General features: G+C 35.6%; 1 protein-coding gene across 2 annotated transcripts; it reads right to left on the bottom strand.

The window, feature by feature from the left end:
- Window positions 1-345: 345 nt before the first annotated feature.
- On the bottom strand, window positions 346-15,469 carry RB195_003694 (uncharacterized protein; the record flags this gene model as incomplete). Of its 2 annotated transcripts, none has more annotated exons than XM_064201453.1 (16): window positions 346-549; window positions 617-697; window positions 1,429-1,496; window positions 1,577-1,673; window positions 2,104-2,255; window positions 2,687-2,766; window positions 2,902-3,055; window positions 3,572-3,716; window positions 3,867-3,989; window positions 4,250-4,392; window positions 4,960-5,091; window positions 5,155-5,366; window positions 5,848-5,929; window positions 7,018-7,140; window positions 13,690-13,750; window positions 15,374-15,469. In XM_064201453.1, the coding sequence occupies 16 exons, from the start codon at window positions 15,467-15,469 to the stop codon at window positions 346-348; spliced, it is 1,953 nt and encodes a 650-aa protein (XP_064057334.1). The 2 variants fall into 2 exon arrangements, with proteins under 2 accessions (XP_064057334.1, XP_064057335.1); XM_064201454.1 differs by lacking the exon at window positions 15,374-15,469 and adding an exon at window positions 13,882-13,920.
- Between the last annotated feature and the right edge of the window lie 891 nt (window positions 15,470-16,360).

Below are 16,360 nucleotides of genomic sequence, written 5' to 3'. Positions count from 1 at the left end.
GACCACTTGCGCTATCCATACGTCATCTCCACTAGAAAACGGGGAAAAACTTGTGGAAAATGACATAGTTCGAGCGGAGTTTAGTGGTTCCACCACGAATTCATGCGCAACTTTTGGGACAACCTAGAAAAAAAAGTGGTCTAAAAACATATGACGTTCTACAGTGCTATTGGAATTATATGAGATACAACAGCAGAGCAAAAAGGGGAATGGCTATGAATATTTCCTTCACGAAAAAAAAGAAAAGAAAAAGAAAACGAAAACGAAAAAAAATACAATTAATACACGTAAAGCTTTGATAACAAGGTTAGTTTATAGTAGAATTCTAAGCCGGGAAAACTCGTCCTAGTAACGCGCCGAGGGATCACCGGCGCGACGCGTTGTTGACGAGACCGAACGAACTGTGTTCTCGTTGTTATGCGGGAGTAAATCGCCGCGTCTCAGGTTAACTCGTCCGAAATCGCCACCGTACACGTCCGATTGTGATTTCATGAACGTGGCAATCGAACGAATCGTGAAATTGTTCAGGAATTGATTCGCTTGACTCTCCTGCAAGGAAAATTCGGGAAGAATGAACGACGCGATCACGATCATATCCTAATAACGAATGTCCCACCTCATCGGATGATTCATCATCTCGTTCGGGGGTGGCGGTTCCACGACTTCTTATTGACGGCCGTGGAGATACAGCTTGTGCCTGAATCCGAGAAAAAAATACCAGGTGAAGGATTTTTCCCGAGAAGAACTCTTCAAAATGGCTATAGATTCTGTGTCAGCGAACCATGCTTGTTAAAAAAAAAAACTCCGTTCATGGATTATTAGGGTTTGGAGTAATTTAATTCAGTTAAAAATTAATTTTAAAAAATAAAAAAAATTAAAATATATAAAAATATATAAAAATTAAAATACATATATAAAATTAAAAATTAAAAAATGATCAAAACAAAGTAAAATAAATAAAGTTTGGATTCACATCAAAGTGCAATCAATGAAACTCATTGAAGTTTTTGTGATACTTCCACCATGAGTCTTCTACGCAAAAATTCATAAATTTATGAATCATTGCTTTAAAAAAATCATAAAAATGCATAACTCAATTCATAAAATTCTCAAGAATGTAATTCGTTTGTTATTTCATTAATAAATTTATAAAATTTTAATTCCTAGAAATAATAAAGCTAGAAGAAAAACTGACAAAATCTAACAGGAAAATAAAATTTGAAAGTGCCTTTTTAAAATATTTTCCTAATTGTTCCTTGCAAAGATGAAGTGTTTTTGTTTTGAGATATGCTGCAAAAAAACGAAAAAAAGATCCCGGATGAGGAGAGAATCAAAGATCTCTTTTTTTTCTGGATTTAGGTATCTTCTAAAAAAATCTTGCTGTCATGATAATTTATAGCACGTGTATATAGCTGTAGCAAACCATACCTCTGCATCATTCGGTTGTACCCCGGTCCAGCAACTGTCCAGACGATTCTCAAACACTGTCATTGTGCCTGCAAGCAGTTACCTATCTACGTACAAGGAACAAAACCAAAAAGAGGTACGGTAGGAGCAGAGAACCACCGAAACTCACCAAAAACTCCATTTTCCACGCAAATGTACGTGCTTCTGTTGACCACCTTAAGGATTGGCATGCCGAAGAAGAATAGAACAGTGATGATTGGGGCAAACTAAAGGAATACAGTACCTCTTTCAAAAAAAACAGTAGAGTTAGTGCTTTAAAAGGAGAAAGAAATTAAAATAGTGCATCACTTTTTTCAATAAAGCACTAGAGTCAGTGTCCTTAGAGAACCCTTTCTAGGAAAATTCCAGAAATAATTGAGTTTTTGGAACAAGAGAGAGAGAGAGTGTGGTAGAAAGAGACATTTGATGCTTGGAAAAATACGATAAAGAAAATTTCTCAATCTCTCTCAGATAGAAATTAAGCACTAAGATCTTAAGAGCGCTCTTAAGCTCTTTTCCGGTCATAATTTTTCAGGAAATACCATACATGCCGAAGAGATACCGTAAGCAAATGATGGATACATACAAAATTTGCAGAGAAAGTATCGCACAAAAGAGGTGCTGAGAAAAAAAAAACAGAAAAATTCTAAAAATTACCGTAACATTGTTCGGCATGATATCGCCAAGTCCTATAGTTGTCATTGATATAAAAGAGAAGTAGAATGAATGGAAGAAGTCCATTCCGGAACCAGCCGGCCCAGATAACGCATCGTATTCGTAAATGAACAAGCTGGCAAATAACAGGTAGCCTAGAACACAGGACATTTTTTCCGGGAATTTTCCTCCTCCATACAATAGTCAAGAATCGCGATTTTCCTTGGAAAGAAAAGGTCTGAATGAGAGATAATTCCAGTCAGGACTCTCATTCCACACAAATTTTGCAACCTAACCCAGCGAAAAAGGAACGAAGCTCAGGAAAAGACTATCGGTCTACACTTTCTGCGATCTTTATAGTCTACAACACTCTTGTTCGGCTGGGGATCAGTTTTCGTCTAGTTATTTTTTCAATGCAATATGCGCGAAATTCGGAATTTTAGCTGTATAACTGTTCTCAAAGTGTGAAAACAATTGATAAATTAGAAAAAATAGAAATAAGATTAAAAAAGAAAATTTGAAAACCTATTTCGAAGCAGCAACAATCCTTTTTTTTCGTAATGGAGTGGAAAATTTTATAACTTACCAAGCATTATTCCCATACAGAATTTTATCGGTAAACTGATCATTTCATCGTCTTTTGTTTCTCCGTAGCCGCGGGCTCTTCTGAAACACAAGTTCTTCCTTAAATTTTCTCTAAATTTTCTTTAAATTTTTTTAGAATTAATTAGCCTAATTGATTAACACTTGAAAAATCACTAGGGATAGACCCAAAAACTACTAATTACGGGTAATTATTACCTGAACATTATTAGTAGTCGAGCGTAAATCTTTGTTGTGTGCACGAGCGCCCATTGACCGAGGTCTCGAAGGACAACAAGTGTCAACGGTACGAAAAGAAAACCATAAACCATCACGCATGATTTTCCAGCAATCGATTCCGGTGCAATTGAGCCTGTACGTTAATTGTTCAAAGACAGTGTGGTGAATTATCGATTTCCGAAACTTCAAAATACTTTTTTTTTCTAAATTTTGTATTCATAATTATATAATTTTTTGTTGACCTATTATTCACACATATTTACACATTGTTTATCATATGTTCAGTATCACTTGAATTTGGCAGGAATGAACCGAATTTCAAGGAAAAATATGGAGAAAACCACAGCTATGACAAATCTAGCACTGTTTATGCTACATACTTGTTTTAGGATTCGCTTTATTTTATTTTATTTTTCAATTCTTTGTTTTTTGCTCATTTTAGGAATATTTTTTTAGAGTAGCAAAATAATTTTTCTGAATAACTAGCAAATTTTTAAAATAAGGAGTACGAAAGAAGAGCCTAGCAGGTGGAACAAGGATCAACATTTCTATAAAATTAAAAAAAGAAATATATATATACATTAGGAAGGGAAAATGCTCAATTTTAAAGGATTTTTCTCGTGGTCTTGAAATTATTGGAATCTCCTACCGTATCCAGTTGTTGTATAGACATTCATCGAGAAAAAGAATGCACTTCCGAATGTCCATTTATAGTTATTGTCTGGATCCTCGGATTTGTAGAATGTGCTACCTTTGTACGCTGATTCTTGTTGTAAAAGGGTGACGTAAGCTCTCTGGAAAAAAAAATTGAGTTGAAAAAGATTGGAAGTTGAAAGTTGGAAAAATTTTATGATTTTTTTCTTATTACGGAGCTTTAAATTTGACTACAGTATGACAAAAAAATTTAATAATGAGCCCGATAATTTTTTTTCTATAGAACAGACCTTGATATATTCCTCCATCATAGTCACATTTACAGTTTCATCCGGATCATTGACCTTATTTGTCATCTCGGTCGCAATTCCTAGGATTGTTTTGTCAAGTGCACCTTTGCGAATTACAACGGTCTAAAAAACGTTTCTTTTTTTTTCGTGGGCAACTAGCAAAAATTAATAAAAACAACATGGTTCAGAAAACACACAAATCCTTCAAAAGAAAAAATCAAGACGAAAAGCCAGAAAATTCATTGGATTTGCAAGAAATTCGCTGTAACCGGGTGAGCGATGTACGATCGGTACTCACGTTTTTTTTTCGTGGAAATTTTAAGAGATTTATTAAATTTTACAAGGATTTCTGTTAAAAACGAGTAAGTTCAAACAGCACTCACGTTCCTCTCGTAATTCGACTCGATGAGGTAGAACATTAAAGCGCCCAGCAAAGTATAAACGAGAACCAGCAACAACATGCAAATATGTCGAAAGCCAATCTTCTTGTGATTCGCCGCTATCCAGTAGAACGATTTGTTAAAATCTAAAAGTATAAACGTTCCATAAACTTAAAAATGGAATCAATAGAGCGAGATAAAAATAAATAAATGTTGATAGAGTGAGAAAACTCCTGTTTTTCAGTAAAAGCATTAAAAAATGGACTAAACAATTAAAAGAATACAAGTATGCATATTAATGAGCGAAAAACAAACACACACACACCTAAATAAAAGCAAATATGACAGTAAATGACAAATAAATGCAAAAGTAAATAACAATAAATGAAATAAATAAGCATACTATGAACTTCGAGAGGTTCTGAATGAAAAAAAAATCATATTAAGTTTTTTACCAGTGGATCTTTCTAAAATTTTGTGCAAACAAAGTGATTTTTGGAAATGACTAGAAACTTCCGTGGCAATTTTTGAGCAGGGAAATTATTCCCATTTCCCATACGGATCTTATCGTTCTTAACGAGCGTTCTTGTACACAAAAATAATTTGACTCTTTGTTGAGATTTCTAGAAAAGCCCGAGGATTACAGGAAGTAAAAATCAATACCTCCTCGTGCTATCATTAAAATGTACTGTAAAGAATCGTATTGTCCATACTTTTTCTTTCTCTGATGTTCATCGACGGCATGACCGCTTCCGATTGTTCGCTCCTTCTCGACGCCAGCGATACGGGATGACGTCGTTCCGTTGCTCGGGCGCGGACCGTATCCATATTCCGGCTTTGAAGACCTTAAACCATCCCCATGGATTTGTAAAATTCCACTTCTTGGATTGAGATCAGTTAGTGCTCACTATTGATCGTGGCCTGATTCCTCTGGTAGTAGCGTTCGATCACGTCCATCTCGTTAGTGCTATCGTTTATCGGCCGTTCAAGCGGTAAATCGAACGATTGCCGTTTTTCCATGATCGGTCGGATTTTCGCCAGCTGAGGATTCCGAAGTATGGAACGTTGACTGTCACGATCGTCATTCGCTTCACATTCGGATATACTTCGTGGTAGGAACCTGGAAAGAAATTATTGATTAGATCATGATCATTTGACCTGAGCATCAGCGAGTTGACTGCTGCCGTGAGATTATTTCTAAAATATCCTCTACATTATTTAAAATCAGACTTTAGTGTATGTATGACTTTAGTGTATGTCCTAGGAGTTTTTCGACGCAATGTCGCATTTCCACCAATCGCGTGGCTGTGGGCGGAGCTTAGCACACGCTTAGCTCATTGGTGGTGTCGCTGTGGGCGGAGCTTACAACACGATCAACTGGGTTACCATAAAAATCGTTCAGATTGACGCCAACATAACGATTCAAAACGAGTGTAACGAATCTCGATTTTGTTTTTTTTCTTTTTTGCATGCATCATGTCAAGCTCCGCCCATTTTTCAAAATTTTCGAAATGAGATTTGGGAGCAAATTAAGTTTTTAAGTGACGAAATTATTGCGTGTAAGAGTACCATTAGCTACATTTTAAAGAAAAAAAAATCACCTCTTAGGAACTTCCGTATTCTCGACGACAATCTCCGGATTTACAGCAGATTCCTTCACATCATTGACATTTTCAGCTTCAACTGAAATGAAACAAAACGTTTACGGGTCAGTTGGCAATGGGTCAACGTTATTTCGAATTGGAGCACACATTTTTCCAATACGATACGTAGTAATCCACCAAACATACCCGTAAAAATAAAATTTGTGAACTTAGATATGGATTCCTTATTCGGAACTATATTCACTTTTCCTTTTTGTCTTTTATTATCTATTCATTATTTTCTATTGGTTTTTATTACTGTTTTTAAAATTTTAATTTTTTAAAATTCTTCCAAAATTCCTGTCCTAGTTCCCTCACCAGGATTTTTCCCCCATAATTTTTGTGACTTTTTTTCAGGGAAAATTACACAAAACGAATTTTCTGGAACGAATGGATGAACTTTATTTTGTCTGATTCCATACCGATCTTCTGACCCGTCATTTCTCATATGGCTGCTGGAACAATTTCCCGAGCGATGGTCTCTCTTTTTATATCATATTTTTGTAGTAAATTGGGTAAATTTATAGTAAAAATCGTTTTTTTTTCCATTTCCTGAATTCATTCAAAGAACCGTACTTTATTCTTGAATATTATTTATTGCACGCGTCTTTTTGTTGAGGTCTGGGTTTCTTTCGGTTTCTCCATTTTTTTTCGACTGTCAATAAATAATAATTGTTTGTAATTTGTATCTGCCAATCCATTCTACGTCGGAGACGTGTTAAACACATCTTTGGCTAACAGCGAAATCACATCCAGTACTTTTTCACCTTTTCATCTGAAAAATTTTCTGGAATTTCTTTGAATAAATACAAATAAACTCTTAAGGTCACGATATCTTTTTTTAGTCTGCACTTAAACCGTAAACTAATCCTAAGCAACTCTGGAATTAAGTCAAAACACACCTTGGCATCTTAAATCATTAAAAATAAATCAGATCAAAGTTTTCAAAGAAAAAAATGAATCTAGCATTCAGATATTTAACAGATTAATAATGAATGGACCACAATTTAATTTTCTTCACCAGGTAACCATTTCAAAAATTGACTCTTTGTTCGGCTACAAGCGAATGGATCAACATGTAAGCTGAGAAGACGAGAAAAACGATAAAAATAAATTCCTCTAACTCACTCTTCTCCTCAATTTTACTTTTTTCCGACGTTGCCGATTCCGAAGTGCTCGGCATGATTGAATCTTGCGTACTCGGTGAGGTTGACATCCGAGAATTTGCGCCTTCGCTTTCCTCGCTGATATCTGAACTCAGTCAATTTTAACGGTTAGTTACTGTAACCCGAAAGAAATCTTTACGCAACCACCAGTGATTCATTCAATAATGATAAATCAATTAAATTAATTGATGATTCAATTTGAGTTTAGCTTTTTTCTTTTGGTGCCCACATTAGACATCTGGACAGTTATTTCTCATTAATGGCAATTAGCAACTGGTTTTCGATGTCAACGCCAACACGATTTGGATGTCGACGATTTCGTTGACGTCGACGTACGGGGAGAAATGAGAATTCACCTTTTAAAATTTCATAATAAAAGTTTTCTAATGACGCGAACTATCGGCGTTGTTGATGGCGCTGATCAACGAGCAACCAAACGAGTACATGCTGTAACCTCATAGTAACTTCATAGTGCTTACTCCACCCGAACATTATTTTTTAAAAATTCTTCTACACTTACCGAACACTTTAAAACTCGCGGAATAAATAAATTTGAAATTTTTGAAAGACATTTAAAAAATAAATTCACAAATTTTCATGCGTTCAATGGGCGTAAAAATCGTAGATAATTTGTACTATTTCATGCATTGGTTAAGCTTATTGATTTTTTCTGAGAATAGATTTTTTTAAGAGCAGCTAATCAACTAATAATTAATTACTAATTTGTAGTGTTTCATGTATTCACCAAACTTATTGATTTTTTCTGAAAATGGATTCTTTAAGAACATCTAATCGACTTTTTCTAAATCCCAACATTTAAGAAATCTAATAGATAAAATATCGCATTGGCCAGGTTGTAATCAATGGAATATGTGAGATAAAATGACCAGACAAATTTCCTCGCCATCAAAGAGTAAAATATGTCAAGAAAAAAATATACATAAAATCGGCAGAAATAAAAAAAAATTCCGTTAGGTTAATGGCTTTTTTCTTCCAGAAAAAAAAACTGCAAAAAAAAATCGCTCACATTCTTCACATTCACATCACAAAAATACTTTGCGTTTATTTGGACGCTGATCAGTATCGATCGCCCCAAAGCGCTAGTATAAACAAGCGATCAAAGCCGCGTTCGCCTAAATTCTCATCCTATCGGGTCTAGATCTCTTGGGTTGACAAATCAAACCTTCATCGGGGTCTCTTCACAAACTAATCACCAATCTCTGCTTTATTTTATTTATTTTACTGCTCTGGTTGTATTTTTTAAGAAATTTTTTGAGGGTTTTCACATTTATTCCCAGTAAAATATTTACTAATATCGTCCAGCATTAACGGGATTTTTCAGCAAGCCCTTTATTTCTTTCTTTCCCCGCCAGATCGTGTAGATCACTTATCTTACGGCCAAACATTCATTCTGGGACGATGATTATTAGTGAAAGGTGATTTTTGCCACAAAATCATTTTTTTCCGCTGTCGAAGTGATCCGAAATAATCAAGGCAGCAATGCGCGAAACAAATCGATAACGATTCACGGATCTCTACAGGTAGGGGAAGTTACAGGAAGTTTTGCAGCCGTAAAAGGCTATAGCAGACTTTTTACTGCAAAAATACTCGCTACCAGTTCCTTTCTCTTCTATTTAGTGTAAATTTAATGTGTAAGTGTGTACATATGTGAAGAACTGTAGATGGGAACGTTTCCGACAACGTAATGGCGTGACCATAGCTTTACAACGAAAAAATTTAAACATTATCTAAAAAGTCTCAAATGTGCTGAAGAAAAAAAAACAAAAAAAGCCAGCTAGTATTACGGGGATTTTAAACACATAAAAACAAAAATAAATAAATAACAGCAATAAAACAGAATATTTACGGTTTGCTCTACGTGTATCGAATATTTTCACAAAAAAAAACATAGAAATCGAGGATAGCAGCAGCAGCAGAGAGAGAGAGCAGTTCATTTTTTTTTTGAGCACTCGTTTTTTGGTCAACCAGCAGTCAATTGACTCCTCCAGCCTTGAGGTTAGCGTCTCAGCAATGAATAATTTGGCTTAAATTCATTTTTTTTCAAAAATTTTCCTCAACGTTAATGGTTCTGGATAACGCTTAACTGTCGAAACATTTTTTTAGAGTGACTGAGTAATTCCGCTGGAGAATTAACGCCATTCAAATGTTATTGAGTAACGGGAAGAGGAAAAAAGAGTATTTTTCTGATCAATTTATCCAGAAAATCCATTATCGGATGTCTCTGTGGTATTCAATGCTCAGTGAATTTAAGTGAATTTTTCCTGGCTTTCTCTTCCAGATCAAGCATAGAATAGAATCAATACAGTAATATATCGATCCAATCAGCTTAGCGTAGTTGATCAAGTTTTTTCTTTTGGGATAACACCTTACCGGAGAAACTGAGGAAGATGTAACCATGTCACCGTAAAATTTCACTCTATCAGTCATCTTCTTTTAATCACTGAATTTATCAATAATTCATCAATAATTCTTTAATTTTTCTTAAATTTCCAGAAAGAATAGTCTCGAAAGAAATCTTCAACCATTGAAAAACGCCCTTAGTTGCGTCTTTCACGGATGAATCTTTTCTTTCGAATGAATTTTCGATACAGTAAGCAAGCCATTTCCGATTGAGCGATGATCCCAACATCTTCTTCGGGTTTTAAAGATACTTCCCCGTAAGCAGCACGGCTACGTAACAGTATGATACGATCGGGCTTGGTCTTTGTTTCTTAGCCCCATCACATCATCGCCAACACGGACACATCCATCAATGTTATCAGTAACTTTTGCGCTGATGATGGTTCTCATCAGCTAACAATACGGCATTATTGTGCCCGTCATTTCGCTGTAACATAAGCCCGACCGTGAAAGGGTAACGGTCGAACCGAGGGGCTTGGGGGGAGGGAGAGAGAAGTTGAAGCTGAAGTCATAAGCGGAAGAACGGAAAAAGAAAAAATATCAAATAAAAGCATCCAATAAGACCTTGAAAAGGTCAGAGAGACGTAATTGAAAAAAAAAACACACACACAGACGTAAGCAAAAAGGCAGCAGAATCGGTTGGTAACTCGAAAGAATTTAACGCAAATTTACAGTCTACTCCGACCACGTGCTACCGTATGACGCACGACCGTTAATCAAAGATGGGACGGAAAATTTACGTAAACATCCTTCGGTCCTTCGGCTAGGAGTGAAAAAACGAAAAATACGTCAAATTTGTTTTAAAATAGCTCTGGAAAGAACAAGTGCCAGTAAGCCAGAAATTAAGGGATAACAATGGTATAGTATTAAGCAAAAAGAAGGTAGAAAGTGAAAGAAAGGAGCGAGAAAGAAGGAAAGGAGCAAAAAAATGAACAGAAATGAGCTGGAAAAGCGCTAGAGGGCAGAGTAAATGCATGAACTTTGGAAAAATTAAGAAAATAAGAACAAGAATATGATTCTAAACAATTTTATTTCTATAAATATATAAAATAAATTAATATAATATAGAGACATTTCGTAACCATCTCAAAATTATCAGAGAATTTCAGAATTACCGATTCATCTAATTCAGACAACTTCGGTGAGAAATGATCCATTACGGTAAAAAGGAAAAAAATCGCTGATCACTTCTTTCTGGTTGATTTCTAACATCCGACCCAACTTACAGTAAACTATGGAGGGAAATTCCCGCGCATGGAGAAAATTCCGTGAAAATGTTAATGTGTAAACGACAATAACATCCAACATTTGCACTTTATCGCACTGGGATTGATCGTTCGATTCCCCAGTTATTGATTACATTCTTCTTTTGTCACTTCGAATCAAATGACAAGGGAGGTTACATCCAAGAAAAAAAACATTCGGAGAAGAAAAATCGGCTGTCTTCTATTGATTTTTTCCATTTTTATATGAGTTCTCTATTCGAAACAAAAATCTCGCGGATCTTCGCGAAATCCTAACAGCCCAAAACTGACAGAATGGGCCACCAACCGGACTATATTATATTATATTATATTATATTTCATTAAATATTTATTACAGTTTGATAAGGAATCGTTTCTAAAGGTTTTCTCAAGTTTTTTTTTGGGTAAAAAAAAAACAGAGCAGGGCTTTTGGAAAAAAACCTGAAAAAATAGCTCAAAAAGTCCCCAAGACAAAAAGTTTTTAGACAAATCATACTCCAGATCATATCCGCCAAGAAAACGAAGGAAAGAAAGGTAAAAGGACCAAAAATTCTGAGAAAATCACCATGAATTTGAAAAAAAACAACGAGTAGATTACTTACAAGAGAATGTGTCAGCCATTATTCGAAGATGGAAACAACACGGCGACTGAGTAGTGCACGACCAGTAATGGTGACTGACCTACGCCGCGTGGGCGGCGCGCAGACCATGAACCCCGTCGTCACCGGCTGAGTGTTCTTCAACCATCCATCCTTACATCAATGATGATGTTTAATGATGAACGGTAGGTGTTGAAGGGGGCTGAGTAACTCAGAGCGTCAGACTTATCGTAAACAATTATTTATTTCTACTTATTTATTTCTTTTTTCTTCCTTCAATTTATTTATTTCTTGGGGAACAAACTTTAAATGACGTAATCTCTGATTATTTCCTACGATGACTGTCACGGCGATCAAAAAAACCAAATGGTTAGGGATATATGGCTCATAAGACGTAAAATTGTTAGATTTTTATGAGTTTTTAACTCCCAACCGCTTCCAAATCCAAGATCATCAACAAATTTTCCTCGAAAACTGGGAGTAATTAGGGAAAAATATAGAAAATGTATGTTTGGTGGCAAATGATTCTTAGAATAATTTTTAAAAAAGGCCCAAAAGAGAGTTCTTCATGGGAAAAATCCGAAAACCAAAAAGTTTCCCTCCATATCCAGAGCTGGGTATATTTTTATCGAATGATGTCGCTGTCGATTCGTGCATTTAAATCAGTCCATTTCGGTAAATTCGCTGTTGAACGACTTTTTTCCGGCGTAGTTTGGGGAATGAACGGAAAAGAGAACACTTTTACAGACAGGAAACGATTGATCGAAGCGAACAAAGTGGAAATTTGAAAAAGAAAATGTTCCGCAGATTTATATCTCCTCAATGATACGAAAACCGATTGCAAAGTGCAATTTGACTGGACAGTTTCCTTTTCGAGAACTTAACGAGAAGTTAGGGGCGGAAAAGAGGAAGAATTCCTCCTGAAACATTGTTTTTGTAATAGTTCAACAGAGAAAAATAATGCTTCAACCGTTGTTGTACGAAAAAAAAAATAATAATAAAATAACATAAATTGGTAGGGAAAGGGAAAATACTAAGAACCATCAAGAACAAGATCATAAATTTTTTCTCCCATTATGATCTACAATTCGAAACTCGAAATTTCAACAATGAATTGAGTGGAAATTGAATTGAATTTTTTCTATATGAACTCAGACTTCGGAAAATTTGCACAGCACTATACGTTCTACAACAGTAAAAATTTTTCGGGAGCAAATTAGGGCACAATTCGGACAAAACAATGGATCCCTTGGTGCTCTCAGTACTTGAATTATTTTTATTTTTCGTAATAACGTCAAATTCACACTCTCTCCAGCATCTTTCCTAGAAACTTCATAGGTTTTCTCGTAAACAGAATACTATCACCTTCACGTGTTCACTTTGCTCATCCATTGCTCTAAACGACCGCGACGCGCCCGCCGGAATTAGGATGCGTTACGATTGTCGTCGATTGCTGCTTAGCTGCTTCTTATGTGTTGATGTCAGCACACATTTTTATTGTACTATTTTAGAATATTTTAAAATTTAAATATATTTTTAAACCAGAACAGATTCTATTTGTCAAGCAATGCTAGAATTTTCTAAGATTATTTTTTGAATTTAAATATATAAAAAAATATATTTGAGGGTGGAGGGAAGGAGGGAGACAAAGCGAGGGCCCAACCTTCGCCGTTGTTTACAGACAGTGTTGACAGTACTCACTACAAAAACCCGACTTATGGACACTGTAAATGTTGTTATAGCATTCTATCTAAGAAAAAAATATTACATATGGTTGTTACGATCATTTTCATAGGAGATCATTGAAGAAAATCAGTAATAAGAAGGCATTTCCCTTCCGTTAATTTGGTCCGCTAAAAAGTCACCAATCATCGAGTTTTTTGTTCCCAAAGGATCAAATCTCTTTACAAGTGCTATTCAGGAATCCAGAGCAAAGAAGAAGAAGACTCTACCTTTCTTAAGCACAAGAGCACAACTGACCTTTTATTGCGTTTTAAAAACAACCGAGAATTTTCTAGAGCATATCGATCCATAGAGGATCCATGGAGTCGAGGAGTACTTCTCTTTCTTGAGTTCTTCAAAGATTTTCCCCAAGAGATCCAAAAACCCCTGAAGATTTTTCCCAACACCTCATTTGTCTTTTTTCTTCACAAATTTCGGCTAAGCTCTTCAAATTAAAATTCCATACCCAGAGGTTCATAGGTGGAAACAGTTCTCGGGCACAAAAAACTCAAAAAGCAAGAAAAACACTAAAACACTGGGGAAAACACAACGAAAAATTAAGAAGTTAAGTAAACGAATAAAACAAAAACAACATGAACAGACAAGAAACAAAAAACGAAAAACAAACAAAAAATACGGCGGACTCACCTCTAAATTGCTTCACTTTGGTCGATTGAAAACGCTTTTCTCGTTTCGATTTGCAATCATTCTATAAAATCAATAAATCTATATATACATAAGACTTTATATGATTGTGATTAAATAAAATTATTTAAAAAATTATAAAGAGGAGAAAAAAAATATAAAATACTACTTAAAAAATCCTGAAAATGTGCATACACGATGATGAAGAAGTCGGGTGAGACGGATGAGCGGCATTGATTCACTGTTTCAGATCCAATGATCTACGCGTCAATTCATTTGATCCACCCCCGGATAAACGACATCCGTTAATGTTCATATTTTATGTGTAATAAATACGAAACTATTGTTATTTTTCTATTTTTATCTTTATTTCCTTGATTTTAATTTAGTTGCATAGGTGATAAACTCCACCCACTCCGTCCTCATTGGTCAACTCCAAAAAATTGACCAATAGTAGTCTCTGTAAAGTTTTCAAAGGTCACAACTTTAACTTTAACCTTGTTCTCGTTCTCTTTCATTGTTAAAAGTCAAGGGGTAGAGGGTAGGAGGTTAGGAAAAATTCACTCAAATGGCAGAAGAAATGCCGACGAAGTTTTCCGAGAATCGATCCTGGAAGATCACGGAAAAAGTGCGCGCGCCACGAGTTTACGGCCACATTTCTGCTCATCCATCCTTTATTTTTATGGTTTTTTTTTTGCATTTCTCAAATTTTCCCTCTGTTTCCTTCCCTCGAAACGCCGCGACGTCAAATTGAAGTACTTTAGTAGAGATTTTTATGATTTTGTTTTTGCACGCTAAGATTAAAGGTCAAGGTACCGTCTCATTAAGGTTAACGTTTTCCTTGAAGGTCGTATGATGGGATTCTACAACGTACTGTCTTCATCCATGCTTTCCTGTTTTTTAAACTCATTTTAGTGACATTAAGCTCCCCATAGTACTCGAATTTTGTTTCTCGTTCTCATCAATCAATAAATGATCAGTACTGATCGCTTCTTCCTTTTCAATGCGCCTTCATTCGTCCACTTAGGATTTTACTAAAAAAAACGGGTTAAGCCGGACTACGATCATATTCGTTAGCTACACTTCCCTCGCAATCTATTCGCTTCGAGATCCCAAAATCCCGAATCGATTTTGAAGAGAAATACGTTTGAAATAAATCTAAATTTTTAGTTCGAATGTTCTTTTGTCTTGAAACCTCGGCATATTCTGTCTGTGTTTTGCTATAGTGCTAGCGAAAAAGCCGAAACGTCAAGCAAATAAAGGTTCCATCTAAAAACCTCGTAGGCACACTATAGCAAAACTCTAAATTTTTACTTTTTTTCTTTGGATAGAAAAATAATTTTTAAGAATAAATTTCAAGGATAAATAAACTTTAAATAAGGAAAACCGCCCAGAGGACTGTTTCTTCGATTTTTTCCACTATCACAGTCACCCTCAAGTGTAGAAATATTCAGAAAAAGAATTTTTTCACTTTTTCAACGAAATTTTTGAAACCTGTTAATTTTACTTGGTCCTAGAAATATAAGATATTTTTGTGCGCTGAGTTGTTCGATGATCGATAGGTCAAAAATCAGATACCCCTTGCTAACAATTCCTCGACTAGGTGTCTAACTAAATACATAGTGGGGAACCGCCGTTTTTTCCTTCCTTATTTTAATTTTTTATTTTTTTCTCTCAATTTTTTTACCTTACATCCACAGTCGGCATTGTTTTCTGGCATTAGCATCTCTTCTTTCAGAGTTTTTTTATCTGCTGATCTGGAAGAAGTCCATCTTGACGACATCACGAAGAATTAACGACGAACTAGATAGAAATTGTCGAAAATACAACTCATATCTTGAAAATGGAGCTAAACAGAAAAATCCCCACGCCTTTAAAAAAAAAAAAAAAAAAGAAAAAAAAAAATTTTTTTTTTAAAAAAAAATAAAAAATTAATTTTTTTTTTTTTAAGAAAAAATTAAAAGGGGGGGGAATTGTTTTTAAAAGAATCCCAAGCAAACTTCAATAACTCGTCTAGCTTATAATAGAATTACTTTTCCGTAAAAATATAGGGGATATGAAGAAAAAATTCGGCACCATCTGACACCTCGAGCGTGTAAACGGTGACGGTGGTTGCGATGCCATATCGACAACGTCGAGGGATTTGTGATGGTTTTTTACGCGTAAATCGGGTCATACAGATCAGAGTGTGTGCACACGATTTGCATCAATAAATAATGCTTAGATTATGAATCGATTTTTTTCCAGCCGTTCCGTGGGGAAAAAACACGGGCCCGCTGACGCCATTTGGTCTTAACCAGGAAGTGAATGATTATTTACGAATGCTGGGTAAAGTTGGATGATTTGAAGGATTCTTCTGAGGAATCCATGCAAGAATCGTTCGAGAATTTTCTAACGGCTTTCCGGAGAAATATTTGCCTGATTCAATGCCAAATTTAATGGATCTGGTCACTAGTCCAAGTTCAACGTTAGCGTTTCCCAGTCATGGATGAAACCGCACAAGCATCAGTTAACTGGCTAACACTCAGACCGCGGTCACGGTGGAGGCAGTTTCTTCCCCGAATTATCTTGGATCTAGGAAATCGATACGCACTTGCAAATCGATACGCTCTAAAAAATCGATGAGCATTTTTTTGCAGCCTTCCTTCGTTGCTTCAGGTGTTATCCAAAGACA

This window comes from Necator americanus, chromosome IV (genome assembly GCF_031761385.1).
Source record: "Necator americanus strain Aroian chromosome IV, whole genome shotgun sequence".
Taxonomy (NCBI): Eukaryota; Metazoa; Nematoda; class Chromadorea; order Rhabditida; family Ancylostomatidae; genus Necator; species Necator americanus.
The sequence above is the reverse complement of the archived record's forward strand: the minus strand, read 5'-3'. Positions and strand labels throughout refer to the sequence as shown.